The sequence below is a fragment of the Notechis scutatus genome, chromosome 1, assembly GCF_049901735.1.
Source record: "Notechis scutatus isolate UNSWTSFEM ecotype Mainland chromosome 1, rNotScu1.2, whole genome shotgun sequence".
In the NCBI taxonomy this organism is placed as follows: domain Eukaryota; kingdom Metazoa; phylum Chordata; class Lepidosauria; order Squamata; family Elapidae; genus Notechis; species Notechis scutatus.
In genome coordinates, this window is record NC_142009.1 from 290,514,140 (window position 1) to 290,541,987 (window position 27,848).

The window sequence follows — 27,848 nt, forward strand, 5'->3', positions numbered from 1 at the left end:
TACTGTAAAATGAATGCATAGGTATTTACATAACTAAAGTTCCACACAATTCCAATAGGAAAATTGCCTTTATAAAGTGGCTCATATTGACAAGGAACAGATAAAACCGTTTTCAAAAATGTTTATACAATGTAAGGATTAAGAAAGAGAAAACAGCTCAAAGATCCTGAGAAGCAGGAATATAGTAGTCTGCACTTTCTAGTGTCTCTTGAACATATTTTTGTTGTATACATACATGACTTTAAAAAATTATGGGAAAGATATTTAAAAACACACACTAAATGCCGAAAATAAAGGTATGTGTTTAAATTAAAAATGTGTACTCCTGGATAACTCTAAACTTTCTTAACTTAAAAAGCTTGTTCATGTTTACAATTTAAAATCAAATTTTCATTTGAGTAGGTACAAATACCTTTTGAGTAAATATAATAGACATTTAAAAAGAAAAAATTAATGTTATCTTCCACTAAATTGAAAATAATGTATATTAATCTAGATGTGATCTAATTATATTTAAAAAAAACTAGCTGCAATAATTTTGAAATCATTAAATTAAATTTAAATTGCTTATTAAGATTGAGAATTATTAAAAATTATTCTATATTTGGTTGAAGTAAACACTATTAAATATATAATTTGTTTTAATATATTTAATATATTTCCTTCCCTCTTATTTTGTTATGAAAAATATACTTGCCCAATGGACAAATGTAATTTTTTTCACTATTGAAAAATAGATATAAAAATAGGGCAGCATTGAATTTACATGATAAAATCTAATTACTGCAAGTCAGCAAACGAATTCAACTACCTTTTTTGAAAGTGGACTAAATTAACTTTTCTTAGCTCTTTGACATTGTTTTACATTTGCATTCAGCCAAATTGCAGACTGAACAATCTAAAATTCACCGATGGCACCCATTCAGAGCAAAGCTCAAAGTACTGTATACACGATTTGCAAAACCTGCAGATCGCTCTTACGACCTTCCTGACTGAATTTTCACTCTTCGATTGCCTCTCTTTTAAAAGTCTCCGTTCCTTTAAAATATAGTACCGGTAGCATGCACAACTTCCTTGTTTCGTTGTGCTGTCCGTGAAATTTACAGCTAGAAAGCCAGCCACCCTCTGCACAGAGGTGCATCTCCCTAACAGTGGCAAATGCTCCACCGGGCTGTTTTGAATAGGCAGAAGTCAGCCAGGACTGGCGTTTGAATAAGCCTCGAAGCGGCGGGAGGCGATTTTATTGGTGAATTGAAAGGAAATCACCTCGGTGGCTGGCCGCCCTTCCGAACAGGCAGCGTTTGCCTTCCCATCCGAAGGAAGGAGGGGGGAGAGGAGCCCCTCGCTTTGCCCCCTCCCCATGTCTCCCCCCCCCACTTGCTTAGCCAGGGGAGCCCCCCCCCCGCTTCTCTTCCTGCTTCCTGCTGCTTCCGGGCCTCTTTCCAGCCGTCCACGTTGCACGGCGTCCCCTCGGCAATGCCCCTCGCTGGTAATTGCTGGTGCTCGGCGGAGACGGGCTTTTCTCCCAACCGCGAGGCGCCCGAGGGCCCGGCCTGGAACGGCGCCAGGCCCAGCGATCCTTCGGAGGAGGCTCCGTTTCCTTCGCTTGACTCTCCCCTCGGAGTCACCTGGCCTTAAGCGCTCCCACACCTGTCACCAAGCGGTGGGGGGCCGCAGAGCTTCTTTCTGGTCTGGACGCTCTTTGGTGCCTTCGCTCATCTCACGGAGCCAGGCTGGGGCTGGGCTCCTCCGCGCGCTTCTGCTCCCGGCGCGCCCCAGGCCGACCAGCCTCTCCCCCGCCTCCTCTCTTTTCACCCTCTCTCTCTCTCTCTCTCTCTCGCCCCCCCGCTTTTTGGAATTCCTAATCGCGGGTGGCCTCTGTGATTGGCTGTTCGGTTCTGATCCCGCTTGGGCACCAGCCTGGGCGTATAAAAAGGGCCTGAGGCGGGGGCTCCCGAGCATTCCCCGGAGCGGGCACAAGGGACCAGTCACAGCATGACGGGCAAAGCGGGGGATGCGCTGGCCCACAGCTTGCCCGGTAAACCCCAAGCCCCCGAAGGCGCGCCTCCTCCTATGCCGGCCTCCGGTTCTAATGGGGCAGGGGCTGTAGTGGGGGGCTCTGCCGCAGGGGCCAAGTCTAGCTCGGGCCCTACAGCACCGCGCTGCACCGGCTTCGGCATTCAGGAAATCTTGGGCTTGAACAAGGACCCTCCTTCCCAACCTCGCGCAGCCCTGGACTCCTTACCCGCCGGGCACCTGCTGGCGGCCCGCTCCGTCCTCAGCCCAGGCGGGGTGGGCGGCGTGGGCATGGGCTTGCTCAGCAGCGGCAACCTCCCGGGTTTCTACGCGCAGCCCACTTTCCTGGAGGTATTGGCCGATCCGCCCAGCGTACACCTGCAGCCGCTGGGCAGAGCCCCCGCGCAGCTAGACACCAGCCAGACGGCCAGCTCAGGTAGAGCTCTTGTGGCGGAACAGAGCAGTGGGGAGGAGGGCCCTGGGCCCGGGAGGAAGCTGGGGGACAGCTGGGAATCGCTATCCCGGGAGGTGAGATGTCTGTCCTTGACAAGGTGCTGCGAACCACTCCAGACAGACCTGTCTGTTGCAGCGGATCCCGAAGCGGCGATCGCTGCGCCCTCAGCCTATCCGGCAGGGTTTAAGAGTCTCCCCGATGCGCTTTTGAGCCAGCTCGATCTCATTTCAGACCTACCCGATTTTGTCGGACGTGAGCAATTTTCGGCTAAGCGCCTTGCAGTCACACAGTGTATCGAAATAAAATTAATAACACCGACATACGAAACGGTGAGAAGTAGCTCTTGTAGGAAAGAAACCTCGCTCAAAGAACTCTTCGGCCTTTTCGGGACAAAAATGCAGCCGCGGTGCGGCTTGAATTGGCCTAAAACTCCCGTGTATAGTAATGGGCACTAAGGCAATAAGCATGAATCACTTGATGTCTTAAAATTTAAACCAAAGTAATACAAAGATAAATGCAGTAATGGTAAGCATTAAAATAACACAATGCTCCGGGAAATCGTTGGCGCGGTTAGTTTAGGGATCCCACCAAGAAAATTCCCCCTTGCTTTATTCTATATTCTTTTTCCAAAGTCCAGAGTTTTCTTTTCCCGACCTGTAAATACAGGGAAGATTAGAGGACTAAAAAGTTCCCTGAGAGATTTAGTTCCTACTTATCGATAGTGTAAAAAGGCTCTCTCTCTTCTACATAACTTTTGCTTTCCCATCTAGATCGTTCTTTCCGTTTTGTTTAATATTTTTAAAATCCCCAATGATTGACAAACGAAATCTCAGTGTGGGAGAATGGTTTCGAACTAGAACTAGAACCCAGGCCCAAAAGAGGTGGAAAAAGTAGCTAGAAGACAGCGAGCGTCTCCCGACTGGAAGGGTTTACAGGGCGCCCGCAGGAAGCGAAATCCGATCAAACGAAATCCTCCCCACAAAAGCCCCGATCCGAGAAAGTTCGGACATGGCCTGCGGGTGACAGCCTGACGTGTTCCGCGGAGCGCGGGGGAGGGGGGGAAGAAACCCCCCCACCCCACTCCCCAAAGAAGCAGCCCTCTCCATCGCTCCCGCCTTTCTGTCTTCAGATTCCGAAGATGTTTCCTCCACGGACAGAAAAATGTCGAAATCGACCTTAAACCAGAGTAAGAAGCGGAAGAAGAGACGGCACAGGTAAGGCAGCCTTCGTTTTCAAGGCCGGGATTTGCGCTTTGGGCCAGCAGGGCTTAGTTCCCCAGTCCCGGGACTTGCCGCTCGCCCGCCCGGTGCGCTTGCCGGGGTTTTGCTGGCTGGCGGGCCTTGCAGCTCTGGGTCTTGCCCGCCCCGTAGCCCCCTCAGGTTCAAGTTGCTCCTTGTCGGTGGGGCTGGTGGGGTGGGGAGGGCGGCAGAGCGATGGTCTAGCAGCGTTCCAGCAAGTAGCGTCGCGGCCTCTTGTCCATGGATCCTCCTGAACGATCCCTTGGCCTTCAGGTTTTACTCTGAAGCACAATTCCAAAGAAGGCAGGGGCTAGATTTTCTCCGGCCAAGCTTTACATTTATTTGTTCTCCTAACTTTTATTTGTTGAACCATCAAATCCAAACATCTCAAAGGGGACCTGCCTATCTCTAGCGTTTTTCTTTCAGAGCTGCTGGAAGGAGCTGTCCAAAGGATTCCCATACACTTCACTTTCCCTAAAGCCATTAAGGGCTGTGAATAAAGCAAATAAATTAGTGTGCTAGAGCAGTTTACAAATCAAACTATTGCTTCACCCAACCGGATCAGCTTTTAATTCACGTTTAGTTTTCTGTAAGTGATCGGATTCTCAACAAGGGCATCACTGATTTATCCAGATTTTATTTTGTCTGTAAAATACATTTTAATTCCTCCTTCCCATTTGGCAAGGATGCTGATACTTTTTTTGTGTGATTAGCAATGAAATACAATGTGTGAGGTGACAGGAATTGTAACCCAACCCATCTGGAGAATTCTAGATGGGAGAAAAATACCTGAAAATATTCCTGAACAGTTTGGAGACTGAAAAACACATTGCTGTAAAGCTGGGGGAATCACCCAAAGAAAAGTCTGCTCTCCTTTCTTACTGACTCAGACTCCCAAGAAGGACCTTGCCATTTTGCTCCCTTCCCTCTCCCCACCAAAGTAATCAACAAAACAAAAACCAGTGTTGGGCCCCCATTCTGCATATTGGTTCTGTTTTGTGTATTCAGCAGCAAGTCCACCTGGATATGATTTGGAAAGATTAATTTTGCTAACAAGCAGAATATCTGTATTATGTTAAATGTCCCCATGCAAGGCTGGCTGTAATGAAAAAATAACAAAAAAGAATGGTTTATTTGCTTTGAGAATTACAACAATTGAAATTGCAACAAATAATACCCATTTTTATTGATATATGAACAAATAAGGGCAGGAACTTTTCAATGAATTGGGCCAATATACAGGGATGTGCCTTCTATGTAGTAGATCAGTGTTAGAATTCTTGCAGGGTTTATATTTGAGTCTAGAACGAATTGTTTCAAAAATTTGAGAATTTTAGTGTTGAATATGTTAATAATTCCAAATATTTTTTAAAAAATACATTGTCTTCAGGAAATGTTCAAAAAGTAGTAGCAATGTGGAGAGAAATTACACCACTCTATATCCTGAGCAAGAGAGGAGAGGTTAGCTATTATTATTATTATTATTATTACAGAGTATCTGAAAGAATCTGTTAGAAACAAATTTTAGGACTACATTTCAAAAGGGTGGATTTTGCCTGTATTTTTTTGACAGAAATTCTATCTCCCCTCGAAAGGAGTGGACAAATTTAAAAATAAAAACCCTGCCTTTTCTTGGGTTCTGAAATAATGCACAATAAGGGAAGCAATTTGTTTTGAGAGAAAGGCAATGAGGCATTACAGAAGCTTGCTCCTTCTATATAGGTGATCATTCTGGGAGAGCAAGACGAGGTTTGGAGACAGCAGAACACAGATTTGATGGCAGAAGCAGCCCCCGATATGTTAGTATTATTAAGCTGATGGAAGTCTTTAACAATTACATGTTAGGAGGTAATTTGGATATCTCTAGACAATGCTCTTGGGAAATATGTAAATATTTAAAAATCAATGCTTAATCTTTACAATCTTGGCTTTGATTTTTTTTTCTTTTTGAAGCAGTTTTTTTTTTCTTGGAAGGTTGATTTCATATTATTTTCCAATTTGTTTATATGCTTGTATGCGTGCTTAGGCACATGCAGACACCAGCTTTTATATGGAGATGAAAAACACTGAAATGCAGTTGGCTTCCATAGAAGGTTAATCTTATAACCAGAGAATGTTTATGCTTCAGAAATTAGTCAGGATGTTTATTCAGTTTTGGAGCACAACATGATCCACACGTTTTTGCCTCTGCAGGTATCTCTCATCTCCTTCTGGAGCTGTGCTGCCATTTCTTTTCAATTCCAGGGGCTATTTTTTATGCCTATTGTGAGGAGAACTCCTAATTTAGGCTATTGAGATTTAGAAGAAGCATATCTTTACTATGAAATTAATTGTTTTGAATGGTAAAATCACAGACCGAGGAATTAAGCTAAATTCCTGAAGATAGGTATTCTTACATTGTAAAGTGTATATTGTTTACAAATAAAATATTAGCAAATGAGGAAAGATTGGAGTTTCCAAATGCTAGGAAAGGAGATAATAAGGATAATGTTACATCATTAGTAACACATTGGTTACTTTACTCCGTCAATTAAGGATTGGAGGTAAAATAATTTCTTTTGAAAACATTAATGTAAACAATATTTTGCAAAAGCAGAAAAATAGATGGACTTTGTTCTTGAAAACTTGAATGTTATCATAAAATCTGTTGTTCAGTGTCTGTTATACATAAGGAAAGCCCACATTGCTCCACTTCACAGCATTTACAACTATATAACTAGATCAATAGTGGTAGAGTTTATGGAATCCTCTTGTTAGGTTTTGTTGCAGCACTATGGAACTCTTAATGAATGTTAATGCTACATTCCACAAAAGGAAATGATGACAGTACTAATTTGGAACTGTTTTTTAATCCATACCTGTTATTAATTCAACTGCTTCTGTAGTACCTGGAACTAAATTGTGCCCATTATTTTTAACAAGATGCCAAATTTTCATTTGAAAAACAAAAACAAAGCTGACTTAATCAGGAATAAATCTAAAGACCAATAGGAGTAGCTTTTATATTTGGTGTCACTATATCTGTTATATATAGCTATTAACATTCACACTGGAACATTTAGGATTACAGTGTACATGAGCAAAACCAGATTCTATTTATTATCTCAGAGAAGAGTATCTAAGAAGAGAGATGGTATGAAGGAACCCACACTGTAAATGATAGCTGTTCAGAAATATTAGAAGTAGTAGATAATAGTATAGTGATAAATGTATGTATCTCTCCTCCTTAAGTTTTTATGGAAAAGCAGATATTTTAGGTTTCTCCTCCTCTTCTTAAAGAAAACAATGTCTCTGTTTTCATGGAAACATTTGGTTAATTCCTGTTAGAGGGCAGGGCAAGAAACAATGGGTGGAAGCTTGTTAGAAGGAGACCCAACCTGGAACTAAGGAGAAATGTCTTAACTGTGAAAGCAATTAGTTTAGCTTGTTTCCTGGAGTTGAGGATGATTCATTGCAGGTTTTTTTTTTGAAGAAAAGACCAGAAACCATTTGTCTGGGATAGAATAAGGACTCCTGCCTTGAGCAAGAGGATAGACTAGAAGACCTCTAAGGTCCCTTTCAGTTCTATAATTCTATTTCTATTTCCACAATAGCTACAGCTTTGCACCTCCGCTTTAATGTACTTTATGGAAAGAGTGCAATCTAAGTCCATTTGTTTCAATCATAACCCTCTATGTCTTCAGTTTTTCCTCTACAGTAAATGGGAAGTCCATGGAGATTCTGTCATCCAGGTCATGGTTGTCCCAAAGGTGCTTTTTCAAGAGGCAACTGGACTTTCTGGTTTTTCTTTGAAGACATTTTGCTTCTTTTCTGAAAAGCTTCTTCAGCTCTGAGGAAGTTGCCTTTTGAAAAAAAAGCACCTTTGGGATGGGAAGAGCCAATGGATTTTCCTTGGCATTCTTCATCCTAAGAATAACTATTTTATATGATGTATTCATGTTCTTAATTTTTCCTTCACTGCTGTGCTTTTTAAGTTTTTTTTCTTTTAACTTTTTTCATCAGTGAATTTTATTCCCTTTAGGACAATCTTCACATCCTACCAGCTGGAGGAACTGGAAAAAGCATTCAATGAGGCCCATTATCCTGATGTTTATGCAAGAGAAATGCTGGCTATGAAAACAGAACTTCCTGAAGATAGAATACAGGTAATCATATTGGTGTGAAATTCAATTCATTGCATGTCATGACTACTCACTAATTTTTTTCAGCATACTTTGCTTTCTTTGAAGAGTGATGTACTCTGTAAGATATGTCTTCTCCCATTTGATGCCAGTGAATTTGATAATGTGGGCTGCTGGATTATTATAATCCAACACATTTGGAAGGCACAAGGTTCAGAAAGTTTGTTTTAAAGGACTGTCTTGTAACTGATTCACCCCAAATCTCAAAGATAATGCTGAATTGGTGTGCTTTCATGTGTGCCTAAGCCTGTACTAATTGTTCAAGCTTTTATTAGTTAGACATTTTATATAAGAGGAAGCAATTATTTTTGTATGCTGAAGATTAACAAAATGTTGAAATAAGTAGTAGTTTTCCATAAGACTTCATCAGGATTTAGGATGCATGCAAGTTCTGTAACTGCAAGGCTTTTAATCCAAATGGAATAAAAGGCATGTTGTCCAAAATAGTTATGAATCAGGATCAAGAGAGTAATAAACAATCAGGAAAACTAAGGAATATTAAAGGTATAGTGGTACTTAGAATAGTTGGATCAGCTTGGAAAATAGACCTTCATAAGATGGAGAATTGGGACTGGTTCTTCATGTTAGCTGTTTTGACATTGAGAAAAGTTGATACTGCAACTAGATGGTACTTTTCACATCCAGAGCTCACACATCCAGTTTTAATGGGAATAGAACACCTACGAGAAATGGGAGCTACTACCTGTGATAGGAAACTATGCCTAAAGTGACCTTAGGAGCAAAGAATTGGTTAATATTTTGGTTCTTTACTAAATTCCGCCTTTTCAATACTGTATTTTAAATTAATTTTGTAGAAAGGTTTACTGAAGAGTAGAATAAGGCATTATTTCCAAAAAATTATGTTAAAAAATTAACATAAATGTTTATAAACATATGGATTTATCCTAATTCTTCATGATGGAAATAACAATTCATTCAGACTTTCTGTTTTAGAGGCGTTCATAAACAGCCAAACATCAAATAACTTAGTATAGCCCGAGATTACAGTTTTCATATAGCAATATAGTTGCTTTATGAAATAATGGTTGATGAACAAAAAGGCTCAGCTCCATTACATTTTGAACCAGGTTTCAGATGTCATCATATTGTAACACTTAATGGCATTCAACACTTGACTTCCATACTTATTTTGTTTAACTAACAATTTAAACTGCTTAAACTATAAATATTGCAATACATCACACGGCTAGATTTTATAAAGATTATATAAAATGAAGTTGATACATTGTTGGAAAGTCTTGGGGTGCAGTTACATAATGGGATGGATCTACCCTATTTATTTTATGTAAGAATACATAATTTTGTTAGCATATCTTTCAATGCAGTTATAGCAATGGAATAGATAGAGCTTTCAGGCATCAGTAGAATTGAAATATAGGTAATCCTATGATCTTCTGCATGCAAAAAACAATTCTCTATTATTGAGCCATATTCCTTCTACCTTGTTCTTTGCAAAGGAATTACTTCATCAAGAAATTATTTAAAAATGAATAACATGGCCCTTGACAGCCCCACAGATTTTTATAAAAAATAAAGGAAGTTTGTTATTTATATACAGTACATTAACAAAATTATATATTTTATATGCAGCCCAAGACAATTCCTTTTCATTCATGGTGGCCCAGACAAGCCAAAAAGCTGAACAACTATAGTTTATATAGACTGAACCATAGCTGGCTAAGCAAGACTAAGAGTTATATTCTAGATATCTAAACATTTTCTCATGAGGGCTTCCACCATTAAGTATTAATATAGCATTGGCCTTTTTATTAGAATAACTATGTGAAGACTACAACAATTTCCTGTTATTTACAATTGCATTCTTCATATATTTGCATATATTCTGCCATCCTTCTGCCCATTATATTTTGGGATCTCATTTTCCTATAGCATCCTCCAATTAAATGAGTAGCCAAACTATAAAACTGTTTACTTAAATTATGCACAATAAATCATCCCTTCTCCAGGTCTTTAATCGTTTGGTTGCTCTTTACTGAACTTCCTTCAATTTATCAATCTACCTGGCAACAAGACATCAAGTGTGCAATGCAATACACCAAGAATGGAAAATGGAAGGGGAGGAAAGAATTCTATCCTTGAAGTTCATTGATATTATCGAACTGATATTGGCTTATATCAGTTGAGATTCTAATATTAGTAATCAGATTTTACTTCATGTCCTTTTAACTCAGCAATTATTTTATATGGTATTAACACTTGCTGTTTTGGGTTATTCCCAATGACTCATGATAGAACTCTTTTGGCCAATGGGCATATTTGGAATTTTGAGAGAACGGTATCAGTTGCTGTGCCTGTAGTGCATAGCAAGGTTGCTTGCCCAATCACAGGGAGCGTGGCAGTCTGTGATGGTCCTGTTTTTGTCAGTGAAGATTGTAGATTTACAACTATGGGGACTGTGATCCAGAAGAGAAGCAGTAATCCCAGACCATTTGTATTGGCTTCTGAGAGGCTTTCCAGTTAATGCTTTATTTTGTGCTAACGTTGTAAATTACTGGGAGGAAATTACTTTTACCCAATTCTCAATTGTTAAGTTGTAGTGTTGGAGAAAAATACATTTTATCTGAGCTAGCTTTCTAGTGTTTTTAGCCTCAATATGCTTTAGGTAAGTGTAAAGTCCTTCCTTAGACACTAATTTAACAATCTCAGTGCTGAGCAAACAGTGTTGTATCACAAGATACATAGGATACATAATTAGGCCTCCTTAATAGTGATTTTTCTAGGACCTTCCTCTCAAGGAAGACCTGTCTGAGCTCTGTTATCAGGTGAGATTATTTTTAATGAGTCCAATAAAATCTGGAGAATGTGGATGCTGGATTCTATGTATGTTTGCTTTACTATTTCTGAGATATTTTAATTGACAGTGATACTTAATTTCATACTGTATTTTTTAAATTTGCAGTACTATGGTTGATATTGTTATGGATGAAATATTATTTCAGAAATTAGAATGAGAAAAACCTCTTGGATGTTAGTTGGGGCATGTTTATTTGTGAACCATATATTAGCTTCAAAGAAATTTCTTTAGACTGAGAATCAATTCAGGAAATTAAATATAAAAGTAAACATAAATAAGGTTTTACTAATTCTTGTCATACCAAGGAAGATAATGCACCATCACTTGAGACCTTCAAGAGATTGGACTGCCATTTGTCAGAAATGGTGTAGAGTCTCCCGCTTGGGTGGGGGTTGGACTAGATGACCTATAAGGTCCCTTCCAACTCTGATTATCTGTTATTATTACTGATTCAGAAAAACTGGGGTGGATAATAATTGGCAGAAGGGATGGCAGACTTCCTCTAGCATTCCCCCCTCAATCCAGTTCATGTGTTTTGACTGCCTGAAGAGCAAATGGAATCCAATCTGTAGAGCTCACACAGGAATGTTAGATTGTTAGGCAGGAGTGCAAATTATTAGTTTTTTAATTATTTATATTATATTTTAAGGTTGAGGTAAACATATCTGGGGGATTTTCTACTTTTGCTGAAATGACCTGATTGGCTTTGGGCACTATGATAGATCCCTTTATCCACTAATCCAAATATTCTGATTTCATTGCAACACTGTATCAAGAAGAAATACATATTTAACTTTAGGAAAAGGACTTTTACAATTGGATGTATTGGTTCTTCAGTGTTATTTTTTTTCACTTACTCTAACCTGTTTTCCTCAAATATGTATTTTCTTTCATCTATTATTCTTCAGGATACTGCTTGTATTTATCTGATTTGCTTAATAATATATCCATCTTCATGTTAGAAAGTGAAGCATGTTTTTAAAGTTTTATACCTAAACTCACTTTTTCCTTCGTTAGAAATTTCCTTCCCATTATTCTTGGCCTGATATCAAATGTTAGTGTTTCTCATCCAGGTTTCTTCCATTATCAAAGCAAGGCACTAACATTATTAATGCATCTCAAAAAAATCAAGTGTATTACAATTTATCTAACATTTTGGTGATATTTTTAATAAATGAATCTGTAAAAAAATTTTTAATGTCAAATGTTAACTAGAATTGCAATAAGTGAATTTTGGATATACAAGTTTTAATTAAATGATGCTTTTTAGGTTTAGAATTGGAGACCTCACTGGCAGGAAAGGTTTAAACCACAGTGCCTAATGCCGTACTAACTTCCCTGTGCTTCTGCAAAGCAATGGGAATAAGAGCAACTATCTGTTTTGTGATCAGCCATGCAGACCATGTCCCACTTTTCCTATACACATTTAACTTCATATCTTTTTATAGGGTCATAGAAAATGATAGCACAGTAAATATTGCAAATAACCTTGATACAGCATATGAATAGGGAGACACAATGTATTTCCTGGTTTATACGACTTTTTGAAATCTCTGAAATAACACTCCAAATTGTGTATTTTCTAAACAAATCTAAATCTGAGCAGACGGGAATTTTGGAAACCACACATCTCAAAAATGTCTCATTTAAACTCATGTGTTTTCTTAAACGAGAAATGAAAATAACTGTACCTTTTACTCACAAGATAATTCTGAATAAGTAGGTTGCTTCTATGGAAATCCAGTAATAGCCTGTTGTCCCAACTCTCCCAATGTGCTGATGTGAATTTTAATTAGCATAGTTTCTGCAATGTGTGTTGTGTGTGACAACATATTAGGCAAAACTAGACCTATTGAATTAAAATCCTATCAGTTTTACCATTATAATTTCCAGAAAAAAAATAAATGGAATCTGGTCCAAAATGATTCAGTCTAATCAAATAACTGGGGTCTTTTAGTATTTTCTCCACAATCTCCCCAGTAGGAAGTCCCACATGTTTTATAGGCAGAAATGAGCCCCCCCCAAATTAAGGCCATATTAAAACATGCAAATGGGGGAGGATAGGAGGGACCGGAAGTTGTTGCAAACCACGGGTGTGCCCCCCCCAACCGCCCCCCCCCCAAACCCCCCCCCCCCCCCCAACCACCCCCCCCCGCGCCACCGCCCTCCCAAATAGTCACCCCAAAGACGCCACCATTTGCCAAAAAAACCCTTATTAAAAAACACGGTAGTAGGAAGGGTATATTAATTTAGTAAAATGTACCTATTTGTATACACATATACATTCAGACAATACACTGAAGATAAAAAGATCAAATCATAAGAGAAAGGCCAGCCAGTTAATCATGAGAAGAGCTTTAAACTAGGTACTACAACTGCTATAAGAGAAAATTATAAAAGGACTTTGTTTCTGAAGAATGAGAATATGAAAGAGCCAGCAGCTTGGCAGTGTAACCTCGGAGCTGAATTTATTCAATTTCTATACTTTGGAAGATGGTTTAAGCAGAGGATTCATGGACTCCAGGACGAGCATAAGCTCCTTTCACTGATTTTGATTAGTTCCTTTATTTACCAAGAATCCCCAGGAATTGAAATGATAGAAGAGACGCCTTGAGTGCTGGTGGAAGAAGAAAAGCAAACTTGACTGAGTAGTTTCGAACTCAAGCTCAATCCCATACAGTAGTGGAAGGTTTCTACTTCTACTCCTTTATTGCTTAAGCGACTTTGTCTGGGAGTGTCCAACTCCATTTTAAAACTCTTGCCTGGGTGCTGTGACTGTTTCACATGGTATGTTCTCAGATTTGAGAATCTTCGCTCCTCACAGATGGACTTTGTTCTGATGAGTAAGGCAAAGTCTTGCAATAAAATGGATGAAGCAAAAAAGATGGTGTTGTTTGCCCATTCAAGGTATCTTGCCTTTTGATCTCACCTTGAAGGAATAGCTTCCAACTTGGGCAGTCCTCCTGGATAGGCACAATAAGGGCTATGGTCAAAGATGTCTTTGTTGAGCTTCAGTTGGTTCACTAGTTGTGGCCTTACCTGAAGCATGAGGGCTTTGCTGTGGTAGCTCATACCTTCATCACCTCTCATTTAAGCTACACAATACTCGGTATGTGAGGATGCCCGTGAAGTCCACCAGGAAACTTCAGCTGATTCAGAATGCAGAGGTTTGAGGGTGCTCATCAACATATTTCACCAGTGCTCGGAATCTTGTACCCTTCAGTTGATCTCCATGAGCCTGTTGAATATTTCTCTTTTTGACATTTAAAGCTTTATGAGATTTGGTAGTGAAGCATTTGCACTATTGCCTTTTATGACCTGCTTTATCCATTCATCTTGTGTAGATGGATGTAATGAGAAGCTTGTTTGGTTCTAGCAGATATAAGTAAACAAACAAGCAATTAAAGCAAAAATAAATACACTCAAGTTCTTGTGAAGCGAGGAAAAGATCTGGCATGTTTATTACAGTTAGTACTTATTTAATGACCGGTTGCTTAACAATTGTTTGGAAGTTAGAACATACTTCAAAAAAAGCTACTCATGACCTGTCCCGTAAGTTACAATTGCCACCACCCCCTGCAGTCATGTGATCACATTTGGGGCACTTGGCAACTGGCTTGCATTTATGATTGGCTGCACCATCCTGGAGTCATGTGGCCATAATTTTTTATGGTATAAAATGGCAAAAAACTCTGCCCATATGATGCAGTTAACAATCACATGATTTAATAACCATGGTGACTATGTTAGTTGTAAAAAATCATAAAATTGAATATGAGTATGTGGTCCCTTGACTTGGGACTGCGATACCTTATGACTGAAATTCTGGGCTCTTGTTGTCATAAGTTGAAGACTACATGTACAAAAGATCTAATGGTGTTCAGACTAGTGGAGAAGGACAATGATTTTATATTTTTAAGAAGAGACAACCATTTGTCTGAAATGGTATAGTATTTTCTGCCTGAGCAGGGGCTGGACTAGAAGGCCTCCAAGGTCCCTTCTAACTCTGTTAGTCTGTTGTTCTCTGTTATTTATAGGATAGGGCTTATAGGAACTTGTTGTAATAAGAGACATTACCTAGATTTCAAAACAGAAAAGGAAGAGGTAAGTTTCAAAAATAAATGTAAAGCGATTAGAACATAGCAGAATCTCAAGGAAAAGGTTTTCCTACTCCATCCTTAAGTTAATATGAACTAAATAGTCTGGTATTACATAACACAACACTTTACTTTTCTTATGCTGTTGCTGTCTACTACTGATCTCCAAAGCTTACTGAGGGAGCTACAAGAAAGCACATGGGCTTTCCTAAATGATATATGCAAAGGAAAAGTATATACTGTGTAATGAAGGAAGAGTTATGCATTAACTGAATATTCAAACTCCCAAAATCTATGGATTATATGGTAAAGAAAAATTTGAGAACCTTTGGATATCAGTTTGGTCCTCTGGTGGTGGACCTGAGATCACTGGATATCAATTTGGCCCTCTGGTGGTGGATCTGAGATCACTGGATATCAGTTTGGCCCTCTGGTGGACAAATTAAGTAAACACATGTCAAAGTCCTATTCAGTGTATTATTTTAAGTTTTCTGCTGAAATGTTCCAAGGATGCTGAATGTAATCTTCTATTTATAAGCCAAGAAAGCTGCAGTTAATTCTTTTTAAAAATTGGACTATTGATTTAAGAAATGTTAAATCTCTTTATAAATACTGTAAAACTAATCTAAACTAAACAAACTAGAAACAATGTAAAACAGAATAACAAATATATTAAATATAGAATCAAAATAAAATTTTATCAGCAAATGTAAAAAAGCAAGTTACTAAAAGAACACACAAAACACATCACATTAGAATCTGGTGTACAGTGCTGCAGAGGAGAAATTATTCCAAAATACAGAAATCATAGTACTAAAGGTCAGTCTCTGAGTTAGTGAAAAACAAAAGCTGGAAGCTGCATACAGAATATATATTAACTTTGGAGTAAGAGCCCTTCATGTGCAGAACATATAAAAAGCAACCAGCATTATAACCTTAAAAAATGTAAGATGGTATATGTCCAAATACATACTAAATAAAATAGAAAAATGCTAGTCGCAGTCTTCACTTCATCTAGGAATAGCTTCCATTTGTGTTTATAGAATTAAATGCCTGCTTAAATTTCAATAGTAAGCAAAGTAAGGGTTAATATCTTTTTCTTACAAGTTTAAAGAGATATCTTGAATTTTTGATTATAACAGAGTGGTAAACTGGATTGCTGTGATGAATGAATGTCTGATACAGTTTGAGGTAACAAAGGATTTGTAAATAATGCTTCATGTAGTATTTTCTCTAGATTAGATCTATTCCTAAACCGGGATGTCAAACTCATGGCCCACGGGCAGGATGCATCACATGCTGACCCCTCCCCGGCCCGGTTTAGCGAAGGGGGAAAAAGTCCTAATATGTCATGTGATCCTGCCATGACGATGTGAGTTTGACACCCCTGTCCTAAGATGTTTTATCATAACCTCCATTTTGAAGGAGAGTTTGGTAGATTTGGTGGGCCTAATTTTGGAAGGAGATATTAACCACATATATTTATTATACTGGACATTATTTACATTGACAAACAATACAACAAATTTTAAAACAGTGCAGTGGGTTGTTTTTTTAAAAAAGGAGTCATTTTGTTGTTCAAGAAAGTGGCAAAAAGGTATCACTTTTTAAACAGGATATAAGTATTAATTAACCCTAATTCAACAGAAGCAGATCAGTTTTCTTGCAACAGACGTTCTTCCTTCTATAGACTTGCTGAACTTTTTAAAAAAGCAATATAATTATTTAGTTTCTGCTGCTTATTGATTTTAAACCAGAGATCATACCAGTTATATTCATATTACTTTAAACAGTTTTTGAAGGGGTGTCTATCTGCACGCTATATGTATGCATATCTGTATATGCTGACTTTAGTATTAAAATTTTAATTTCCTTTTCATACATTGCAATCTGTCACAACAGATTAATCATGCAACAGATATAAAATCCGTATGTATACAGTATATAAAAATTCACTTCCTGTGCTAAGCAAGACAGTACTCTAGAATAATTCCTATTCCCAGGAGCGCTGTGACATTTTCTATACTTTAAGTTTAAATATGCAACATAGCCTACTGGTGTATAATCATCATGCCCATTGAATTTCTGTTCATAAATAAGACCTACAGTTAACATTATAGATATTCAAGTTCTGGGGTCATAAAAATAAGGCTAGATTTATAAATAATGGCTGTCAGAAGAAGCTCTTCTTAATATTTTTAAAGGACATGGCAAATGAATGGAATTGGGAGAAACATTCCATCACTCTGACAAGATCCAGAATCAATACCTTTTGCTCTGAAATAAGCAGGAAAGTGTACCTGATTCATTCCATCAATGGAATTTATCCCTTAATACAGAGCACTTCTCGCGTTTGAATTTGTACACTGATAAAACAGGAAAGAAAACATATAGTACTGGATAATGTAAAATTTCATTGCATGGAGCCATCTAGCGGACAAGACGAAGACAACAAGAAGAAATACTATATGGAAGTCTGATAGGAAGGGCTGAGTGAAGATTTCTGTGCGGACATTTTCAGATGAGAAAGCATTTTTATATGAACTCTTTTGTAAAGCTCTTATAACTTTTTTATTAATTAGAATACCAACTTTTTTTTAAACATGCATCTTCTGGTAGCTATTCTATAGGCATAATAATCTACACAGATTAATCACATAATAATCTATACAGAAGCATTCAATATACTGTACGTCTATGCAACAAATATATCTAGATTGGCATTTTCAGTTATACTATTAAAAATAAATCAATTTAATTACACATATTATTATATGGAACAAAGTGGATACAAACACAAATTCATGTGTGCATTAACTATGGGCATATGAGTCTGCTTACATATTCAGATTTCACTATACCTGATATGCATAAAAATATATCAAATGAAATTCACTATAATTGCATTTAATTTCTTCATAAACTATTCAGTTGTAATAGTTTGTTAAGCCACATGGTAAATTGTATCCTTGTCTTACTTTTCTGGTTAAATGCAGATGTGTATAATAGACTGTTCCTCCCTATTCACAGTTGTATTGTCTTATTATCACAGGATGATCACACATAAACAAGAGTAGTAAATTACCACTTGCTCAATGATTGTTCCTATTTTTGCTATGTATATGAATAAGATGGGTAGACCAGAAGAGAATTTTCTTTGAGATTGGAAGGCAATTTGAAAGACATGACATTTTAGGTATATATCCTTTTTTCCTACAATACAGAGGATCCTCAATGTACGACCACAATTGAGCCCAAAATTTGTGTTGTTAAGCGAGAAATTTGTTAAGTAGTTTTGCCCCATTTTATGACTTTTCTTGCCACATTTGTTAAGTGAATCACTGCAGTTGTTAAATTAGAAACAAGATTGTTAAGTGAATCTAATTTCCCCATTGACTTTGCTCATCAGAAGCTCACAAAAAAGGGATCACATGACTCCAGGACACTGCAACCGTCGCAGCTGTGAATCAGTTGTCAAGCATCCAAATATAATTCATATGGCTGTGGGGAGGCCAGAATGATCTAAGTGTAAAAAAACGGTCATAAGTTACTTTTTTCAGTGCTGTTGTAACTTTGAATGGTCACTAAACAAACTATTGTACATTGACAGCTACCTGTATATGCACAACCACTGCTGCTCACACAAACAGGTTCCTGGGTTGTATCCAAGCCTCATTGAACTAGATATTACCCTACCCAAGCTCTTTTGAAAATTGTTATTATTAGCTGTGATGACTAATCAGCTTTAGCTTAAAGTTTTTTTATATGAGCTCAAGATCGTTCACAATACTTAAAGTGAGAACTATAGTATAATAACAGCAATAATTGAATATAAACATTAGTTCTCAATTAAGGCAATATCCCCCATGAAATCTTTAAATAACTGATCTCTTTCTCCACAATAGGAAAAGGTATGATATAACTTATTTCCAATAGTATGTTTTTGGATTACATTAAAAGACAGCAAAAACTGTGAAATAATTTATTAGTAAGAATATTCTGCCTCAGGTATCTTAGCCTAGTTAGACCCTAGTTAAATCACTGTCATGATCCAACAGTTACAATCAAGTAACATTAATTTCTACAAATTATTCACAGTCCTTTGCTACTTTGACAATTCTAAAATATTTCAGTTCTAATTGCTTACAATTACAATTACTTATCAGTACATTTTTAATATTGCATTTATAAGAATGCTTATTTAGGAATAAGAATTAATGCTTATTTAGAAATAATATCAAATTGATCATATGATTAGTGTACAAATATCCTTCCTATCCTTATTTAACCCAAGTGCACAAACTTTTCACATACTGATTGCTGTAACAAAGGAAATACAGGTTTAAATATGAGCATGTATGGTAATGGTGACCAAAAAAATACCCAAACAAAAAGTCACCAACTGATGTTTGATCTGTGTTTCCGGTAACTTTCAGGTAAGCATAATTTTGCAACCTTATTTTAATATCCAATCGGCAATGCAATTCAATAAAATGTATATGTATAATTATGCATTTTGTTAATCTCAGGGGGCTTTCAATGGGGAGGGGTGTTCCTCTCTACAGGGTTCTCTACTCAAATTCTCTCTTACGAGAATCCCCTTTGAAGTCTCCTCCAGCTACGACCTCCCTTTTTCCGGGGACTCGTCCTGCTCCACCCTGCCTGATTCTGCTGCCGCCCAGCGGAGTCATCACAGGGTTAAGCTGTCAGCGCTGTAATGTTAAACAGGTGTCAAAGGCGCTTCGATATATCTGCAGATTGAAATCAAATTCTTTGCTGTATAAAAAGATAAATTACCCAGGCGATTCCCGCCTCGGCCCACTCATCAGGACAGCGCCAGACGGAGAGCAATTTTTTTTTTTAATGTGCTAACGACCTAATCAAGCAATCAAGTCGGAGAAGATTGCTGAGTGACCCCCCGAGCATCCATCTGCCAGCGAGCCCCCACCATTCATTTCCATTCCGCCGGGGACGGCGCGTGCCTACCCTGGAAAGGAGAAAGAGAGGAAAGGGAGGGAAACGACGGGGGGAGGGGGGCGCTTAAAAAAAAAGCACCCCTAAACAAATTAACACCCAATTTTCTAGCTTAATTAGTTAAATGAGAAAAAGCCGGTGGCTGCGGTGTGGGGCTATGCTTGCCGCTGAAGGGAGGGGGTGGCTGTCTCGCGGAGAAGCGAGCGAGAACTTCACTACCGCCACGGCATTAATTAGCGCGGGTCAATGGCGCCGATCCCCAGGGAGCAGCCGCTTTAATTTCCCGTGGTATTTCAGTGCCTGAGGCCCATCGATTCAAAGTGAAATTAACTTATTTTTCAATCAGGCCTGGGCTGCCCCTGGAGCTGACTCTTCCTTTACCTCCTCCTGAATAGACCGCGAGCAATTTTTCATCTCAAAGCTGAGGCTTCTCTCTGAGGTGGGAAAAAGGCGAGGGGAGAGGAAGTGCGCGCCCCGCGCGCCCCCCTCCCCAGGCGCTAATAGATTTCTGCTAGGCTCGCGGCCGAAATGGTGGAAGCGTGGGTGCCGCCAACGGGATGTGTCTGCGCTACCCAAGAGGGTTAAAAACCAGCCGACTAGAAGTTTTTCTTGCATTCCCTATATAGCCGACCCGTCCTCACTTTTCCTTTCTCTCTTTCTGACCTCCGTTAAATAGAGGCAAAAATCCAGGCCACTTGCACAAAAGGCATAATGAGAATTAATTATAGTCCTGCACTGAGCGGTCAGACTCTGTATTGTCATACTGTGGAAATGGATGGGAAAGTATGCACCATTTTACTTAGACCTTGTATGAAGTCAAGACTGAGATTGCACTAAGTCCATTGGAATTTGCAAATCACATTCAGTTCCATCATAGGAGTGTCCATATATGAAGTGATTATTTAAACATGAAACAATTCAGTATGAACCAGGTAGAGAATTCACATTCTGGGTCATTATAATATTGGCATTTACCTTTTTGAACAGAACAAAGGGATATTAAGGGAAGTTATTTGTCTAATGGCATTATTTTGCCCAATTTTGCAAAAAATTAATCAGATTTTGGCAATCTGCAACAAACTACAAGGCTGTGCTAGTTGGGGAGGATATGTGAATGGCAATGAGTTATGGAAAACAGTGAAATTATGGTTGTTTGATCCTGAATTAACCATCTGTATTTAGATTAGAGTATTGTGAACTCAGCTGTTACATTTTACTTTCTCATCCAAAGTACACTGCAAATTGAGTTGAGTAAACCATGCTTCAGTTAATAGTGTCTATCTTCTCTTCAAAATACCATGCCCCCATATGCAGCTTTTACCTTGTTCAGTCAAAACAGGCTTTGGGGAGTAGGTTTGCAAGTAAATGTAAAAATAAAAGCTATTAAAATATCTAGCTGTATTTGGTGATGGCAGGGAGAGTGAAAAACTGTGCCATATGTCTGACTGGGAAGTTATTACAATTGAGGGAGGGAGGGGGGGAGGAAGGAAGGAAGGAAGGAAGGAAGGATAGATAGATAAATGGAATGTTCTAGGCTCAGAAAAACAGTGTTGTGTACAATTCCATTCTCAATCAGGCTAAGTGGTTTCATCTCATTCTCAGTCAAAGAATGAAATGGCCTTAAATAATCTTTAGGGATACTAGTTTTAAAATACAAACAACCCTTCACTGGACTAGTCAGTGCCTTTTATTCTGTTTTATGTATTCATCTATTTAAATTTGACTCATTAGGGTGCAGCAGAAATTATACTTATTAAACAATCTTTCTTATTGCAGGTTTGGTTTCAGAACCGACGGGCCAAATGGCGAAAGAGAGAAAAATGCTGGGGAAGAAGCAGTGTAATGGCAGAATATGGCCTGTATGGTGCAATGGTTCGTCATTCCATCCCACTGCCAGAATCCATACTGAAATCAGCCAAGGATGGCATAATGGAATCCTGTGCTCCTTGGCTGTTGGGTAAGATCTCAGTCTTGAGAACAGATCTATATTTTGTTATAGCCAGAGTCCCTGGCAGGGTTCTGACAGAGTGGAAGGGAATTAAAGTAGCATTTCCTGATACTGTGCCCGCTATGTGATTTGGATTACTAGCCATGGTGGAAGGTAGATAATGGATCTTTAGGCTAACACACCTGGAAGATCTGTTCAGAAAGTTTGTATTGTGTAAAATAGGTAGCATAGCAGAGGTGGTATTCAGCAGGTTCTGACCAGTTCTGGAGAACCGGTAGTGGACATTTTGAGTAGTTTGGAGAAATGGCAAATACCACCTCTGACTGGAGATTTTACAGTATCCTTCCCCTGCCACGCCCACCAAGCCATGCCCACAGAACCAGTAGTAAAAATTTTTGAATCCCACCACTGTAGCATAGGAAAGAAATATCTAAACATGGATTACTTATAAATATAAAGCTCCACTATGGCCTCTCTACTGAATATAGAGGTTGCACAGATCAGCAGATATGTCTACCATAATGTTTTTTAATGGAAGGTTTTATTAAACTTTATGGAATATAAAACCTTTTTGTCTAATGCTAATAGTCTGTGTTTTATATTATGCTCTCACAATATCTTTGCTAAAAACATTCTTCATATTTTCTCAGCAGTTTACCACGTGGTAAACTGTTATTATGGTGAGAATCCCCTGCCAGATGATTCATGCTGGCTGAGAACATAAACTTTTGATAACTTTGCGCAAAAAAATTGGAGATTCTTTAAAGATTTTTAGAAGCTTTCTAAATCAAACAATAGTAATCACAGACCATGTAATAAATATGTTTAAGGGTTTGGATAGATTTATGCATATAAGTTGACCTTGACTTACAACCATTCATTTAGGGACTACTCAAACTTACCACAGCACTGAAAAAAAAAGACTTATGACTGGTTCTCACTCTTATAACTATCATATGTCCCACAGTCAAATGATCAAAATTTGGGTGCTTCGCAACCAGCATGTATTTACGATAGTTGCAGCATCCAGGGTTCATGTGATTGCCATGTCCAATCTTCCTAGCTGGCTTCCAACAAATGAAGTCAATGAGGGAAGCTGGATTTGCTTAACAAGTGTGTGATTCATTTAACAATTACAGTGATTTGCTTATCAACTTTGACAAAAAAGGTTGTAAAATTGGTGTGACTCATTTAACAAGTGCCTTGGAAATTCTGGTCCCAGTCATAAATTGAGGACTACCAGTGTAAGAAGACCTCTGCTGGATCAGACCAAGAGTTTTCCTAGTCCAGCATTCTTTTTGATGCCTCTGGTAGTTTACAATCAAATCTTGAAAGCAATTGCATTCATAAATTCCAAAATTCTTGGTCAGCCTTGGTATTATTTAAGAGGAGACCAAAAGATAAACATCTCTTCTCCACTCTTAGGCCTTCCTTTCAGGAGCACCCTGGCATGGCACATTAGTGGTTGGAGTGTAGTCTTATCAGTTAGATGGTAGTCAGATGAAAAGTCCATTCTCAACTGTTGATTGTGCATAAAGAAGCCTTTTTCCCTTCTCCCTTCTGTGTGCCAAGCACGGTGGAGGCTCAGCAGCAAACAAACCCTCTATACAAGTAACTTAACTATGACAAATTTGCCTGATGTTTTAAAGCTATTTAAATATAGTAGCCGGTTTTCTCATGCACTCCTGTTTCTTCCTTAGCTTTTCTTTTCTGCTTTTCCAGACTAATTCTTCAAATTTAACACCTGGTTTCTTATAAATGTACTGCTTCATTCTTCAGTCTACAAGAAACTGAGAATTGAAAGGACAGGGGCGGATAGTATATATTAGGGAAAGAAAAGCAGCCTGCAGAGGTTAACATTTCCCTCAAGGTTTTGTTTCGCATACAGATTCACTTCTGTATTGGGTGAAACTCTGCAGCCTAATGGAATTAGGGAGTGCTGTCTCTTTAGTTTCCTCTGCCCTAGTCCACTAAATTGCTATCTTAGAAATCTTTGTGTTTCTTTATAAGCATAGATTCCTTTTGTACCCTGCTTTTAGCACTATTTAAGGACAGTTTATCCCCACACAGGATGTTTCTTCCTCCTCCAATCTAAAATATGCAGATTTGACATCAGGGTTCAGATACAAAGATAAATATATATAGGTGGAACACTGGTGTAAGTTTTTCCTCAAGCCTGGCTGTTTCTGTCAGAGAATTAGCTGGAGGTCTTCCTCATGCAGGGCCCCTTCATTGGGCTCTCTGTGTGACTGCTGTTTGAAGCAAGGCTTTCTGCTTTTCCTTAATTCTGGCCTTTCTTTATCTTTACTGTTTTCAGTTCAAGATGGCTTTCCCATGCCCAGGCGCTTTTCTAAACCCGAATACCAACAATTCTTTTTAGGGATGCACAAAAAGTCTCTGGAGGCAGCGGCTGAGTCAGGAAGGAAGCCGGAGATGGAACGCCAGGCCCTGCCCAAGCTTGACAAGAGTGACAAGGAAGAAAGGGGGCCAGATTCCAAAACTACCATTTCCCAGGAGGAACTCAGAGAGAACAGCATTGCTGCCCTCAGGGCCAAAGCCCAGGAGCATAGCACCAAAGTCCTGGGGACCATCCCTGGAGATCCTCCTACCCCAGTCAGGAAGCCAGAGAAAGAGGAAGAAGCAGCCACGGCAGAGGATGATCGGCAAATGGAAAAATCAGATTTATTACAAGAGGACGAAAAACTGGTTTAGAAGGAAGGGATGATGGGAAATCAGCCATCTCCTTGAAGACTGACTTATCTAGCTTCAGCCTCCTCTCAGACTAATGGGGTCCTTCCTTTAGTCCCTATTCACCTGAAGGGTGGATCCACTTGGTCTCTATACATTTCAGGAAATCACAGGCTAAGGCCATCTTGTGTTGGGTGTGTTCAGAGACTGATTCCCCCAGGAGCATATTGCCCCTGCAATCTTTATGCTCAGGAGCCCTTGGGCTCTGCCTCCCTCCATTTCAAGCAGGGAGAGGGAGGTGGACATTGAATACCTTCAAGTTCAGTTTATTACAATATTGTCCCCTCACCTGCTATTCAGCCTCCGTTACTCCATTTTCACTTCATCTTTAAAAATAGTCATCTCATTATCTAGATTCATACATTGTGATAAGACCTTGTTTTATTTTAACCATGGTGTTTTGAATAAGCTTCAATGTTTAGTTTTGCTGTCACATTTAAGATATATACCTTAGTTTACAAATCACAATGTTTGATTCAGACAACATACTAAGCCAAAGCAAACGAACCATATAATGGCTTACCATGCTGTCTGTACTCAATGATCAAAATAAGTATTTTTCTCCTTGACTCGGTCAGGTTGTTAGTTTTCCCAGAAGAGAATAAAAGGCTTAATTATGCATATTTATATTTTCATTTAAAACTGCCCATTGTCTGACATTAAGGCTATATAATAAAGGAACCACTCTTTTCCCAAAATAAACCCAAAATTAAAAATTGATCAGGTGGCAACCCTACCTCATACTGAGTGTGTTCATGATTATCAGCATTTTTGATTTAAGAGGTTCAGCTGCCCTATTCTATTAACGCAATGTGAACCTTGCCTAATATCTAATTTTGGACTGTTTAAGGTATCCAGATGTAGCTTGTCACAGCCTGCCTTTGCTTACTATCTTGAAATAAATATGCCATTTTTCCCTAGAGCATTTCAGGAGAAATCATATCAATAAAATAAAAGATACTTGTAAAACACTGAGTTGATTCCAGTGAAGATGTTCCATATATTGTAAAGTAATTATGAATTGCTGTGGTTGGGAATGGAGCACTTAGGGTACCAAGACTATCTGGATGCCATATTGTGTAACTCAGATCCCAGCCACTTTTCCGAATCTTTTATGTTTAGCTTTAGATAAGGTAGTTGATGGTGTGAGAAATGCATCTAAGAGATAAATTCCAGTTGTTATACTTGATATTCAATATCCCTAAGTGACTGTGAATAATGACTTAATTAAGCAAGAGTGTGGTTTCATCTGCTCTTGAGCCTGGATGGCTTCCTTATGATTCATAAATTCAAGTCAAGAGGTAGAGAGTAAGACTGATGGTCACTTACCTCTAGTAGTGATGTTTCTTGAGAAAGAAATTTTCACTTGCAGTTTTAGAAACCTATTAGTACTGCATTGTGTTTACATTAATATGAAAATTCTATCAGAAGTGTTTGATCATAGTGATCATTCATTAACTATCTTTGCTTGGTGTTGCAGTCAGCAAATGGTAAAGATACAATCACAATACTGTATTAGCAAATACTTATAATCAGTTTATGGTCATTTAAGTAATAATATGTCAAGTCATGTACACATTGCCTAAGAAGCTCAATTTTCTTTTTCAGTGAAGGCTCAGGATAGCAAGTCCCCATTTTTATTTATCTTTATTTTTGACAAGAGCTGTTTTATTTATCATTGATTTTCCTTGCTGAAAATAATCCCTTTCTATGTCTCCCAGTTATCTGGTGTTTTAGATTATAACCCATGGTATGTAAATATTGTATATATGGTAAGAAAAGTTGGTATTTGAGGTGTTTAAGATAAAAAGCTGTAACAACTAGTCTTTGAAATTTGTGATTTTGTGCCATTTTTCTGTAAAGATGTAAATCAGAATAAATCCAGACTGAAGATGAACAAGAATGATGCTGCAGTATAACTAATAAGTGCTGTCTAGATATTGCAACACAGGCAGTATCTGAATCAAATAAAAACCTTTTTATGGCCTTTAGGCCACAATTGGTTGTATCTCAGCACGAGACAAAAACTACTAATACAAAAGGGACATTTAGAAACAGCACATTAGTAACTCTTGTAAAAAGCTTCAAAGAGGTATTTGATTAGTATTGCTATTTTTCTGGCCGCCTATGCATAACAGAAGCTTAAAAGACTGAAGTTTTTAAGAGAAACCACCAGTTTAGATGAATCCACCCTGACTTAATGCTAAATGAGATGTACCACTTCCAACGTTTCCCTTTAAGCACTGAGGAAGACTGCATTATTTCCAACACTTGAATCAAAGTACCAAGACACATTGTGTCCAGTTGTGTCCATTCTGGATTCTTATATCAGGATGAAAAAATACCAAAAACAAAAATCAAGATTATTTCTCAAAACAGCCTGTGAATTTGTTAAACTTTACTATCCTTACTAATATTAGAGAAAGTCACTGGGGACAAATTCATCAGCCACCATTACTTCAGTACCATAAATAAGATTAAACATAAAGATGCCAGAGAACAGCTGACTTTTAATACTTTCCCATCATATTGCAAGCTGCCTCTTTCTCCAATACCTTGTTCATCACTTAGATTTACAGGAAAATCTGGTTGAAGGAGCACCAATAATAGTCTGGTAATGTTTTGAAAATGGATTACTGAATTCTAATATTACTCCCTTCATCATTCTTGCTATTGGAGGAGAGGGTAGATACAGAGTCACTGATTATTTGTTCCTATTGTGTTTTGATGTTTTCTGTGTCTATATTTGCATTGCATAATTGATTTTTTTTTCTGCTCAAAAGCTTTATACATGACTTTTGAATATTTATTTACCATAATTATAAATATTGAGTTCCTACTAGTTATTAATCCCATCTAGATTATTTAATATGTTGAAGCATTACATATTCCAGAACCATCTATGAATACTCTCCTTGTTATTAAGAGCGTACAAGTGCATTAAAAAGTTACACTTTTAAATTCCACGAAAAGCTACATATTCCGTATTTCAGTTCCATTGTTTTCACCTCACATCTTTAATGCTTATAGTTTGCTCTTTTGATTAACTTTTTTGGATTTTTGTTCAAATTGGTTATGCAAAATACATAAATATACGTAAGTATGTAGAGAAGAATTTGAGTATTTCTCTGGATCAATTATTCTGTTTGCTATACATTAGCTTAAATCACTGGAATTATTGAAAATTAAAGAAGGCCATTATGTTTTTACACCATTATTTAACTACGTTAGATTAGGATTGTTTAGAGAGAGATGTATAATGATAAAGAGCAAAATGATTTTTGCCTTTTTTATTTATGAGTGTGTTGCTGTTATATAAATGATACTTTTTTTAAAACAAGAAATATTAAATCTTA

General features: G+C 38.2%; 1 protein-coding gene and 1 long non-coding RNA gene across 5 annotated transcripts; one reads left to right on the forward strand and one right to left on the reverse strand.

The window, feature by feature from the left end:
* Positions 1 to 1,945: 1,945 nt before the first annotated feature.
* On the forward strand, positions 1,946 to 27,848 carry VSX2 (visual system homeobox 2). Of its 4 annotated transcripts, none has more exons than XM_087951877.1 (6): positions 1,946 to 2,452; positions 3,600 to 3,684; positions 5,902 to 5,973; positions 7,730 to 7,853; positions 21,573 to 21,753; positions 24,062 to 27,848. In XM_087951877.1, the coding sequence occupies exons 1-6, from the start codon at positions 1,996 to 1,998 to the stop codon at positions 24,454 to 24,456; spliced, it is 1,314 nt and encodes a 437-aa protein (XP_087808003.1). In that variant the 5' UTR covers positions 1,946 to 1,995; the 3' UTR covers positions 24,457 to 27,848. The 4 variants fall into 4 exon arrangements, with proteins under 4 accessions (XP_087808003.1, XP_087808004.1, XP_087808005.1 ...); XM_087951878.1 differs by having other exon boundaries at positions 24,125 to 27,848; XM_087951879.1 differs by lacking the exon at positions 5,902 to 5,973 and having other exon boundaries at positions 1,947 to 2,452.
* On the reverse strand, positions 19,422 to 21,241 carry LOC148133430 (uncharacterized). The gene is made up of 2 exons (XR_015747391.1): positions 20,178 to 21,241; positions 19,422 to 19,573 (listed from the first exon to the last, which is right to left on the reverse strand). It is a non-coding gene; the product is annotated as an uncharacterized LOC148133430 (long non-coding RNA).